We start from the raw sequence: 12503 nt of genomic DNA on the forward strand, positions 1-12503 counted from the left end.
ATGATATGAGATGTTGGAACAACAGGGATAAGTGTTCAGTGGATTAAAAATCTGCATGCTGGATGGGTTTTAACATTTAGGTTAAACTGAACCTGAACGATGGACCAGCAGACTGGGAGGTATTTTTCTTCCAGTTTGGTGGATGATGTTGTTAGCTTGGTTTGCTATGTGTGCTAATGTTAGAACTTATACTTATTTTGACCATGATTTATTAAAAAAACAAACAAAAAAAGAGAACATGTCTCCTTTACCAACCAGTCATACTTGACCATCATTTGATGAAGCAAAACCATAAAAACAGAAAAACAAAAAGACCAGTTTTTACATTCTCACCTCATCTCCGATGGAGATGTTGGAGCATTTCCGTCCATTTTCACCCTCACCAACCACTCCATTCTTGCAGACGGATTTGTACGCTATGGTCACCCCCTCTGGAAGCTTGCTGTTCTCCAGAATGACCTCTGAAGAGAGAGACTGCCAAAAACACAGAGATAACAGGACAAATTGTGTTATTTCCTGCGCTGGAATGCCAGCTGGTAGCTTTGTTTTGACAGCAGACAATAAAAAAGGATTATCTGAGCATCAAATGAGAATGTGTGTTTGGGAAAAGCCTTCCCTGTTCTAGCTCAGTCGGAAGGTTGAATAAACTGGAGTTTGAAGTACTTACATTGTAAGCATTGATGATGAGGTTGATTACATTGCTTGAGTTTGCAGACAGAGTGCCCACTGCAGACTTTGGGATCAGATTTTTCAGCTCCTGAAGAAAAAGTTCAGAACAACATTTAATCAAAGCTCTGTTAATCCCATTCTCTCTGGAAGTAAAACAAACATGTTAAGATGTGTTTCCATCCTAAATGCACATAGACATCAGACTATATTCCTGATTCACACTTCAGCTGTTCCTTAGTCATATTAATCTCTGACGAATGCTGGGTCTACTTCAGTGATGACATGAAAATACCCTTATGATATGTTACAGTACAGAAGATGTTAGCAGACATCAGGAAGCAGCAATGCTAACATGTAGCATAGCAACATGATGGGGAGAAACTCAGCTAAAAGACTCTACCAAGCATCCAAACCAAACACGGTTCAAACCCCAAGCAGTTACATGTGAATGTAAGAAAAACATGAGAACAGCTCTGTCCACTTTACAGCTTCAGCTAATTTCTCCACACAAACAAGGAGTCACATGAAAGCCGAGACTCTGCTGGTTACAAAGACGTCTCTCATCACTGTGGGATAGAAACTCTGGAGCTAGCAGCCAGAACCAGAAATCATGTCTTACTGTGGCTGTTTTGTGGTGAAAAGTTTGATTCCAGCTCTAAAAGACTCTGCTAATGTGTCCCCAAGCTCTGCCTTTGTTTGAAATGAACCATGAAGGTCCTGCTGGTTTCCATGGAGATGAAGGAGGTTTTATAGTAGAAGGATTGACTTTTCCTATCTTATACTACATATATCTAATTTTAGATCTAGAAAACAACCAGATACATATATTTTTGTTATATCCTAATATGTAAAGGCTTAACACTAAAAAAGTCAAATTTCTTTTTAATGCAAATCTTGAACACAAGCAGAATGAAAGGATGATGAAAACTTTAAAAGCCTAAGTTTAATTTAGAGGAAAAAACAACCCAACCTGATAAACAGGCTGGAACTCTTCTGTAACAGCAAAGATGGTCTGAATGTTGTTGTCACTCAGCTTCTGAACAAGGTGAGCGATGGAGGGATAGTCCTGGAGGAAGATGGAAGGGAAAAGCCACATTTGTAGTTAAACATAAAAATAAAAACATTAAAAATAGTCTACGGGGATTAAACCTTACATAATAATGACTCATTGTGTAAACATCGTTCTCCAAGTGACATTTTCCATCATTAGGCAGTACGATGCCACCCAGTTTGCCATCTCCAGCAAAGTGGAATCCAGCATCGGTGGAGAACACCAGCAGACGGGTCACATTTCTCCAGCCGATCTGTTCCTGATGAAAGACAAATAAGAAATAATTATAGTAGTAGTAAATAACTGCTCTAATAAAACGGAAGCTGCTTAAGGCAAAAACCCTGTTGTATCATCACTTTTATAAAGTTCTTATGGAAGGAATTTTCTCATTCACAGCTTGATTTATAGAACATTTCATCCCATAAAAATGGTGAAAATTGAGGTTTTTCTGGTTATTTACACTATTTTCTAACTTGTGAAGTGATAAATAGAAATATCCAAAATCCCCTCTGTAAAAACTTTTGATTAAAATGTGAACAAAATAAATAAATAAAAAAAAAGACTTTGAACCATTTCCTAGAAATGTATTGAAATTAGTGCTTTTTTGGCCATATTATATTTTATATGGCCAAAAATGCACATATAATACATAATTTGGAAATTTAAACATAAAATTTCAGAAATTTTGCAATACTAAAAAATAATAGCCTTGATGTGAGGAATAAACCAGGAAAGTTTCATGTTGATACCAGTAGTGTCGCCTGAGGTGTGTTTTATATACTTTTAACTCAAACTCAAATAAAAAGAATCCTTGTAAACCCAAATAACTCATAAAATGCCTTTGTCTAAACACCAAATAAACATTTTTACTGGTGCAATTTCCCCTTAAAGAAAGAATGTGATGGTGGGACAATGACTTTCAAATCAGTCTTGCTGTGGATATTTCCCACAGGAACACTTCATGTTTCTTTCTGCTTACCCCACACACAGCCACTTGCATGATGGCATCAAAGCCCCCCTCCGGAGAGTCCAGGTTTCCAGAGATCTGCTGCTGGCCCACCAGGGTGTTGAATCGCTGGCCGTCGCTGGTCAACTTCAGCACATTCTTGTAGCTGAACGGACTGGTGCAGTTCTGGTCACCTGTGCATGGGTTCAGCAGCTTGGCCGGGGTGGTGCTGATGTACGGCATGACGGTCTTCTCCACAAAGGATCCAAAACCTTTTATTGGAAAAGAGAATTTTTCCTTTAATGAGTGAATTGAGAGCAAAAATAGTCTTATAGTGAGCCGATGACATCCGAGCAGTTCTCTCATGGGTATACTGTTTGACTTTGAATATCCCACCATCTACAGTGTATTTTATGAAAAGATTCAGAGAATCAGGAGGAATCTCTGTGCGCATGGGACAAGGCTAAAGGTCAAACTGGATGCTGGTGGGTGGAGCCCTGAGGCAGCACTGCATTAAAAGCAGAAATGATTCTTACATTACAGTCATTTAGCAGACACTTTTCTCTACATGCAAGAGCAGGCAGTAGTGTTAACGGTCTTGCCCAAGAACCCAACTGTAAGGTGTCAATATTCACCCATTGTAATATGTCACTGTGGGCTTCCAACTTGTGTCTCCTGGATTGGAGATAGATGCCCTGCCAACTGAGCTATCCAGCCATTCAGCTGTCCAGCCACATGTTGACCTAGACCTCTACTGGAAATCACTGCATGGACTCAGAAAGGAATCTGGAAAGAAATCACTGTGTGTGAACACAGTTCACCATTTAAAACATGGACTGCATGGTCTGCATACTAAAGAGAAACAGGTGAAAAGCTGCATCTCTGATGGTATGGGGTTGCATTAGTGCCTATGGCATGGGCAGCTTCCACATCTGTGAAGCTCCATCAATACTTAAAAGTACATGGAGGTTTTAGAGCAACATCTGCTCCCATCCAGACAACGTCTCTTTCAGGGAAGACCTTGCAGGTTTCAGCAAGACAATGCTGAACCACATCCTGCATCCATCATAACAGCAGGGCTTCACAGGAGAAGAGTCCGGCTGCTGAACTGGCCTGCCTGCAGTCCAGACCTTTCACTAATACTAAACATCTGGAGCATCATGGAAGCAGAAATCCAGCAACCAAGTTCCAGGACTGTAGAGCAGCTAGAATCCTGCATCAGACCAGAATGAGAAAACATTCCTCTCCTAAAACTCCAGCAACTGGTCTCCTCACTTCCCAGATGTTTCCAGACAGTTGTTAGAAGAAGAGAGGATGCTACACCATGCTGAACACCACCCTGGAACTACTTTTTGTAGATGTGTTGCTGCCATCAGATTCACTATCAGCTCATATTTTCCATCACATGGTAAAATGTCTCAGTTTCATCATCCGAGATGTTGTTTATGTTTTACTGGGAACAAAATATGGCTCGATGAGGTTTGGAAATCATTAAATTCTGCTTTTATTTACATTTTACAAAGTTCCCAGTGTTTTGGAACTGGAGTTGTACTAATACGGAAATGGTTCATTAGGAAATTGAGCATACATGTATTGCTGTGAGGAATAATATTGTTAGTCTTGCTTCTACTGGATGGTACCATGAAGTTGGGTGTGTGCTACAACTTTAGGCTAGTTTTCGTGTCTACCAAACAAGTTATATGATTAGTGTGGCTAGGTTTGTTTGTCTATTTGTAAATGAGATATACGAAAACCCCAAAGTCAAATATCCCGTAACTTGATTAAGAGTTGGAGAAGTGCAAAAGGAGAGTGGATAGATTTTTGTACAGATCAGGATCACTTGGTGTTTGTCAACTTAGCTTCCAATTATTTATAGAACAGCACCATACACCTACCTAAGTGTTTTATCACTTTCCCCTCACCCCCCATACCTTAAACATTCCTCATACTGTAACAGAAACAACCCAAAGCTAATAGAAAAGCAGTATAGTGTGAAAGTGAAACCCATTTACCAATACTTTGTATGCTTAATTACACTGAATGATTAGACTGAACAATAATTAGAATAAATGGTTATAAAAATTTTACCTATCCTGAAGTCAGAAGTAATCTTTGACATCTCCAACATGAGACTGGTCCCCAGGTTCTTAACATTCTCCAGATCATCCTTCATGGAGTAGGACAGGTCCATCAAATAGTACAGGTCAATGGGGTAATCTTCAGCCCGCTTGAACTTCAAGGGAAAAGTCTGGGGCTCTCCTGCATGAAATGTACCACAATCGTGATAACTCTGAAATGTCACAGATAAAAACTTCTGAACAGCTTTTGTGATATGTATTGGCACCAGATCGGAGGGTGAGGGTGATTTTCTGGGGCTGGATCTGAGTGATGTCCTCTGGCTTTAACTTCTCTCTGCGGCTCTGCTCCGTAACTTTCTTGCGGTTTGTAACGGCCTTGTTCTTGAGGACTTTCTGTCCACCGTGTGGGCTCTCAATCAATGCTTTGCCACAGCCCCTTTTCTTTAGAGACTCCACCTCATCACATCGGGCTGACACAGTTTCACCCTGTTTTAGGAAATCCTAAAAGCATCAGGAAAGGGAGATTACAGAGACAATCGAAATGATTTACCGTTCTTCATTTTATGTATGTAAACATAACACCGAACTGTTTATTTTAAACACATTAAACAGAAAATAAGTAATAGCAAAATTTAAGATTGAGTGTAGACATGGTTATTTTTTCCTTCTGATCCTACGTTGAAAAGTTTTAAACCATTCCTCACGATCGGATAGAAAATTCTTTCTGATCGAGGCTGATCGGATCAGCTGACATGTATACATGATGCATTTTTATTCTGATTGGATTAAAAGTGCTCCGTATAAACGTAGCTACTGTTTCAGGTCTTTACTGAACTATTTCATAATTTTATCTCATGTCTCAAAAACAGAACAACTTCTGGATGAATCATTTTTAGACCTAAACACTAACTGTGTTGATATGAATATGTTTGAAATTTTCTCAGTGGCTAAACAACAAATCAATTTCTCTAAGAGAAACTAAAGGATAACTAATCATTTTAAGAAGGAGAACCGTCCACTGCTAGACTCAGGCAGCTGTAATGACATCAAACTGCCCCCCTCAACACTGAATTTAGCTGACAGCTTAGATTCACACACCGGGTCTGTACACCAGCCACATTTGGCTCCAGCCTGGATGCACTGTCCGCAGTATCTTGCCGTAGCACTGATGCACTCATTCCCCTCTGTGGAAAACAAAGACAAAAGGAGGGTCAGTTAGAAGTCAGAATTAGTTAACATCACAGAAGGTGGATGTTGCAGCAAAAGTCTTACCTTTCTGTGCATTACAGGCATAAAAGACTAAAAATGTCATCAAGATCAGCTTCAGGTCCATCTACAAAAATAAACAAATAAATAAATAAAATACAAACACAAGCAAATATATTTATCACCAAAAACTTTGGTTTAAAACAGCAATCTGCTGCAGGTGAATTTTTGTTTAAATCAATGGGTGGCATGTTTGCTAGTGTGAATGCTTAAATTTATCATTTCACAAGACAAAAGAGGGTCCAGATGAGTGAGGAAGAGTCAGCCAGAGATAATAGATGGTATCTGTAAAAGGCCTGGCTATAATTGGAGCTAATAAATTATCCAGTGATGGGGGCTTGGCTATTCTCAGGCAGTGAAAGAGTAACAGCCAACTAATTCAATTCAGTCCACTTTTACACACAAACACGCATCCACACAAACACACAGTCACATAAGCTCCAACTGTGGCCCCTCCCTCACTAACCTTTTACTGTAAATACCATCAGCTCCCTTGACAGTGACCCCGTGGTTTTATGTTTATTGATCCCCTGCCCGACTACAGGCTCTTTGGTTAGACCATGTTTATGTAACTCATGACTTTCTAATGGATGACGGACTGTAGCTCTGCTCTTTGCTCTCAGAAGCTGATTTGTGACCAATGGACAACCTCGCTGGTGCATCTGTGAAGATGAACTTGAGCTACAACTTGTTCAACATGCTCACACTGGTAGTGCTTACATGCAGTTCAGCAATATTTATGATTCTTATTGGCTCTAAATAAAGATTTGGAAAAACTGTTTGCAGTTAATTGGTCATAAAGAAAATTCTTTAACCTTTAAGTTTAACAGAGGAACCACAAACGTAAACACCATTTCTAACCAGTTAAAACCACAAAACTCCAGTTTAGGGTGATAATAATGAAATATGTAATAATAAAAAAAAAAAAAGTAACAGAGGTATCAGTCTTATTAAAAGAAGAAGAAAAAAAAAAAAAAAACGGTAGTGCTGTCCCTGACCATGGGATCTCCTTATCCTCGTTCCAAGGCTCAAAGCCTGACAAAAGGCTGGCTGATTATTTTAAATGAAGTCACATTGACGACACACAGGGTAAAACAGTCGGAGGACCTGGAGTACGACTGAATATTACTGGAACTTTCTTCTAGTTTTTTTTTTCTGAGAATCAGTTTATTCCTGAGTAAATGGAAAAAGCTCTAAAGCTCATTTCTTAGGGTGTATTTACACTGGTGCTGTTTGGTTCACTTTAAACAAACCCTGGTCCTGTTCCATGCAAGTATGGTTCATTTGGGGCAGTGTGAATGCACAGTCCAACTCTGGTGCAAACCAAAGAAGCAAACTCTGGTCTGCTGGAAAACCAGGGGTATCGGTCCGTTTGCTGTGTGAATGCAATTGAACCATCCGGTAAACCACAGACAGGATACAACATGTCGGCTGCCTCTCCTGGATATATACTGGACAGATTTTACCCACATTAAGTTTTTAGAACAAAGTAAAAATAGAAATCCCAGGACTACAGAAACACGCACTTCTCCATGGTTTACTTGCAGTGAACAAGTTTTTTTGGTCCTGGCTAATCAACGATCTGGATTTTGATCTTTCTTCTTGGTCAGTGGTTGTTTCTGGGAATTTCATCTCCTACGGACAAGCTGTTGTAACTACTTGACATTGTCCAGGTGCATTGAAAGGTAGAAAGATGGTAAATTATCCCTGGTTACTGTTTAATCAATACTGGATTAATTAAACCTGGATTGATTCAAAATAATAAATGTTTTTGTTTTAAAACACAGCTCTACTAATTTCTGAGTCGTATTATGACATAAAATAGTCTTTGTAGGTTTTAATAACGTCAACCAGGCTTGAGAAACTTTGCCATAATAAAAGCTACTGGTGAAGCTAAGAAGCTAGGGAAGTTTGAAGTTACCAAACAGATTAAAGACCAAATCCAAATCCACAACAAGAAGTCCAATCTAGAGTCCCAGTTCTGCACCCATGTCAGAATACTGACCATCCCAGACCTCTACCACTGCCACTGAACTGAGCTATCACGGTTCTACTTACAGATGGTAGGACCACAGATAAACATTAAGTTACCTGCAATGTTTTTGTAGAACATAAACAGCTTTTTCTTTTGGTTTGAATAACATTTAAGTACTGATTGACCTGTATAAGTACCATAAGCTATGCTAATTATCCATGTGGAGTACCAAGCATCCTATACTGTGAAATTTCTAACCTTTAAAAAAGAAATGAGTAAAATAGTAGCTCCAAAGGTGATTATTCTCGTAAGAGACAGCTGGGAGGGACTCCAAAGCAATTGTTTTATTAACACTTATCAGCCGACACAGACTACTGTTCACCCAATCAAATTAATATCTGGAATGAAAAGCTAACATCCTGTGTGGCCCATGGGAAAAATTTCAAAGAAAATTTCCATAGAAGCTGAAGTCTACCACAGTTAGTATTAAAGCATGAGGTTCAAATTATAGTCAGACAGATGACGTTAAAGTGACAAAAAGGTCTCCTTTTGTTGTTTGTTTTAGTCGTACTTCTAAACCACTGGCTCATGCTGGCTTTTTGTTGAGGCTTCACTAAAAGACCATGATCCCTGTTGGTAAAAGGGACTGAGGGTCAGTGTTGACTGATGCATTCCTGAATACCTGTGTGACCGTGTTCATTTATATAGACACAGAAGGCCAGACAGCCTGTCTACAGCCCCCAGATTAGATCAGATGGCTGGAAATCGGCACTATGTGCTGTATTCCCATTTAAGATTTTAAAAAAATCTGCATTAATCACATTTTTTTTTTTTTACCATATAAAGTACAAGAATATAAAGCTCCAAAAGCTTGTGTTTTTTAGAGGTTTTTTGTTATTTTTTGTGACCAAACATCAAATGAAATAATAAGTTTACATTCTCAAGATAACAAACCCACACACAGATATTTTCTCTTTATTCCTGCTGAGGTTCTGTCTTCGGCTCAGTTTACAGGGTCAAGGAATCATTCAGATGCAAAGTAAGGCTGTAAAATTCCAGGGAAGTGTCAAGAAAGAAAAATAACATCTTCAATCCCATGAAGCTTAGCAGCTGCCATGGAGGAATGCTGAGTTAAAAGCAAAACACAACACTACCATGAAACATAGAGCCTGCCCAGTTAAATGCAGCTAGAGTCATTTCTTCTTGTTTGGATCAAACATGAACTTGAATACTGTGAAAGGTCGATCCTCTTTATGTTACACACCATGTCTTTTGCTGCTCAAACCGCCAGAAACATCCAGGGTTTTGTTATTCTGTTTTTTTATTTAAATACACAGCAGCATATACTACAGTGTATTCCTACCATTATATTGGGGCGGCGCCCCCACTGAATTTATTTTGACCTGGATTTCTATTCAGCACCAAGTTACAACAGAAGTCATTTCAGGTTTCCTTTCCTCTAGAACAGGTTTATACTGTCTTCTTTTATTAAAAACTAAACAGTTTGATGTTATAGGTGTGATTTACATGACGGCAGTTCCACATGCGAGCGCGCACGCACAGGTGAGCACACTTCCGTCAGCATGTCGGAAAACACAGCAACCAACTGAAAATCTGACAAAAATATCAGATTTTTAAAACTCTCCCAGGGAGGTGAAGATAGAAACACTTGCGGTCCAGCGAAGAGCAGCCAGAGCTGTTCACCTGATCCAGCATCAAGTCCATCACGGGAACTCGCACGGCTGAACAAACAGAATCAATTTCTGAGTCATATTGGGGCTTGAAAGCGATCCCATATTCTTTGTAGGTTTTTATTAACACCAACATGTTATCTATAGATGTCGTTATCAATTCCAGCTTCCGCGATTCGCGTCTGTGTCATTATTCGTCGTACTGGATGTCTAATATTTTAGTTTATTTCAGGTCTAAGGTCTCAGGTTTCAGGTTTAAACATCTGCAGCTCATCCAGAACGCTGCTGCTAGAGTTTTAACCAGGACTAAGAGATCTGAACACATCACACCAGTTTTAAAATCTTTACACTGGTTTCCAGTCAGTCACAGAACAGATTTTAAAACCCTTCTGCTTGTTTACAAATCCCAGAACAGTTTAGGTCCAGAATACATCTGTGATATGTTCAGAGAATATAAACCCAGCAGAGCTCTTAGATCCAAAGACTCTGGTCAACTAGTCCAGACCAGAGTCCAGACTAAACATGGAGAAGCAGCATTTAGCTGTTATGCTGCAAACAAATGGAACAAACTGCCAGTGGAGATTAAACTTTCCCCAAATGTAGACATTTTTAAATCCAGGTTAAAAACTTTTCTTTTCTCATGCGCCTATGCATGAAATCTGCAAGTTAACTTTTTTTTAACTTATCTTGCTTTTAATCATTTTAATGTAATTTATTATTTTATTGTGATTCTTGCTGTGTTTCTGCCTTTTATTAATATATTATCTGTAATGTTTTTGTTTTATGTAAAGCACTTTGAATTGTCCTGTACATGAAATGTGCTATACAAATAAACTGCCTTGCCTTGCCAATTATATGCCACTGTTCATTTCAAACCAACACACAACACGGTGTACAGGTGTGGATCAGAGCCGGTCAGAGATGAAGACCCACCTCTTCTCTTAGCTTTTTTTTATTACGGTGTTATTCCTCTAGGTAAAGAGGGCATGAACACGAGATATGCAGACAGACATTTAAGGAGATAATCAAGTCTTTCACCAGACCTGTGAAATGTTCGGCACCCCGGTGCAACCAAGAAAAAAAAAGTTAGTCGCACTCCACAAAACTTTTGTTGCACTCTGGAGCCATTTAGTGTTCCCAGATTATTCACATACATCCTGCCTCCCTTTCAACACATTCTCCTGGACCTTAAATAAAATGTTTTGGAAAAGTTTTAAATTTGATAAATTTTGTTTATCATTTTTCTCTTATTAAGAAGTGATTTGTGGTTTATTACAGCCTAATGAAACCTTTTACAATAATAACAGCAATAAAGACCATGATCACAATAATGTTCACATAAACTGATTTGATATTAGAAAATATCAATAATGGCAGATATCCAGTTTTATACATCAGAATCAGACAATCATCATCAGATCGTGTTTAAGCATGGAAACATCTAAAACATGCAGGGCAGTGGTATTTGAGGACCGGATTTGGGGAAAAACTGCTCTAAAGGGAGTATTTCTTATATGCAACTGTCACAGCTGGCCCCTGTCAGGTCTACTCTGAGCCTGTCCAGGTTTCCAAATATCTCACTAGATTCAGAAAATAAGCTAAGCCACCCTACTGGGAATACCAACTTCAGCTGCTTGTGTTTGCAATCTTACTTTCTTGGTTATTACCCAACGTTTAGTGCTTTGAGAGCTCTGCAGCAGGGCTGAGCTTCCTCCTCACCACTGATGTGGAACCTGTCTCGTGTAAAGCACCGACTAGGATCAGCTGTGCTATTCGCTGGTGAAGTGTATGATGTCCTGATGCCAAGATCTAAAGCGCTCAGGCACCATGAATATGGCAGCAGATGTGGAAAGATCTCTAAATGACTAGAAAAAAAGAGAAGAAAAAGAAATAGGTCAACACTAAGCCACGTGTGCCTGCAGTGTGAACGTAGTGGTGTGTGTGATAAAACCTTAAACAATAACACAATAATGTTCTTGTAAATGGATATGGTATCAGAATATAGCAGCAGAAATCCAGTTTCAGATGTCAGAATTGGATTGGGACCCCAAAGTGAGTGGATTGGTTCAGGAAAACACCACGTAGGCAAACGAGTTTAACTGTGGCGCATTGACGGTTCAAACTCTTTATATGCATCTTTATATGTCAAGACAGGCTTTTTCATACAGTATTGTTTGTGTTAAAAGCAGTCCAGCTTGGGCTTCCTTTTAATAATTTTCAAGACTACCTGTGAGGTGTGAACCAATCAGCTCATTTCTATGTGTAATGAGTTATGACGAGTTCTAAACAAGTGAAAGCTCAGATTTGACATTTTCTAATTCAGGTACTAACGCACAAAATAACTATTATACACTTTTTATTGTAATTAATATGCAATATGAATTAATATTCCTATTTGTTTACTTACAGTTAAAATGTGCTCAGTTATGCCACATTTTATAAATAGGCACTAAATAAAATGATGATTTTGCTATTTGTTAGCATAAATAATAGTACAACATATAAATAATTATGACATCTACTTTCTTTTTTCATTACTGTAAATTGTTAAAAATAATGATGTAATAACTGGGGAACCAGAACCAGGTTCAGGAACTATGATCAGAATCTGCATGATTTTAGAGTTAAATGATGAAAAAAACTAATTTCACTCATAAAACAATTAACAATTTAGTTTGATTTATAAGGTTTGAAAATAAATAACACTTAAACAATTAACAAATATTTTTATGAGAAAAACATGACTCATTCTCCAACCCAATGACTCATATGAATCATTGATGTGTGAAAAGAAAGGAAGATGTCTTTGCTATGATGTTTGCAGTGT

General features: G+C 38.6%; 1 protein-coding gene across 2 annotated transcripts in view; it reads right to left on the reverse strand.

The window, feature by feature from the left end:
* The window catches only part of itgb1a (integrin, beta 1a), a 42372-nt gene that overhangs the window by 10126 nt on the left and 19743 nt on the right, over window positions 1-12503 (reverse strand). For both annotated transcript variants that reach the window (XM_041968305.1, XM_041968304.1), the window contains exons 2-10: window positions 6017-6077; window positions 5843-5928; window positions 5011-5245; window positions 4755-4925; window positions 2700-2938; window positions 1824-1979; window positions 1640-1735; window positions 668-757; window positions 334-474 (exon numbers count right to left, since the gene is read on the reverse strand). In XM_041968305.1, the coding sequence (XP_041824239.1) occupies window positions 334-474; window positions 668-757; window positions 1640-1735; window positions 1824-1979; window positions 2700-2938; window positions 4755-4925; window positions 5011-5245; window positions 5843-5928; window positions 6017-6077 (1275 nt within the window). The remainder of the gene's footprint in view (window positions 1-333; window positions 475-667; window positions 758-1639; window positions 1736-1823; window positions 1980-2699; window positions 2939-4754; window positions 4926-5010; window positions 5246-5842; window positions 5929-6016; window positions 6078-12503) is intronic.

This window comes from Melanotaenia boesemani, chromosome 18 (genome assembly GCF_017639745.1).
Source record: "Melanotaenia boesemani isolate fMelBoe1 chromosome 18, fMelBoe1.pri, whole genome shotgun sequence".
Lineage (NCBI taxonomy): Eukaryota > Metazoa > Chordata > Actinopteri > Atheriniformes > Melanotaeniidae > Melanotaenia > Melanotaenia boesemani.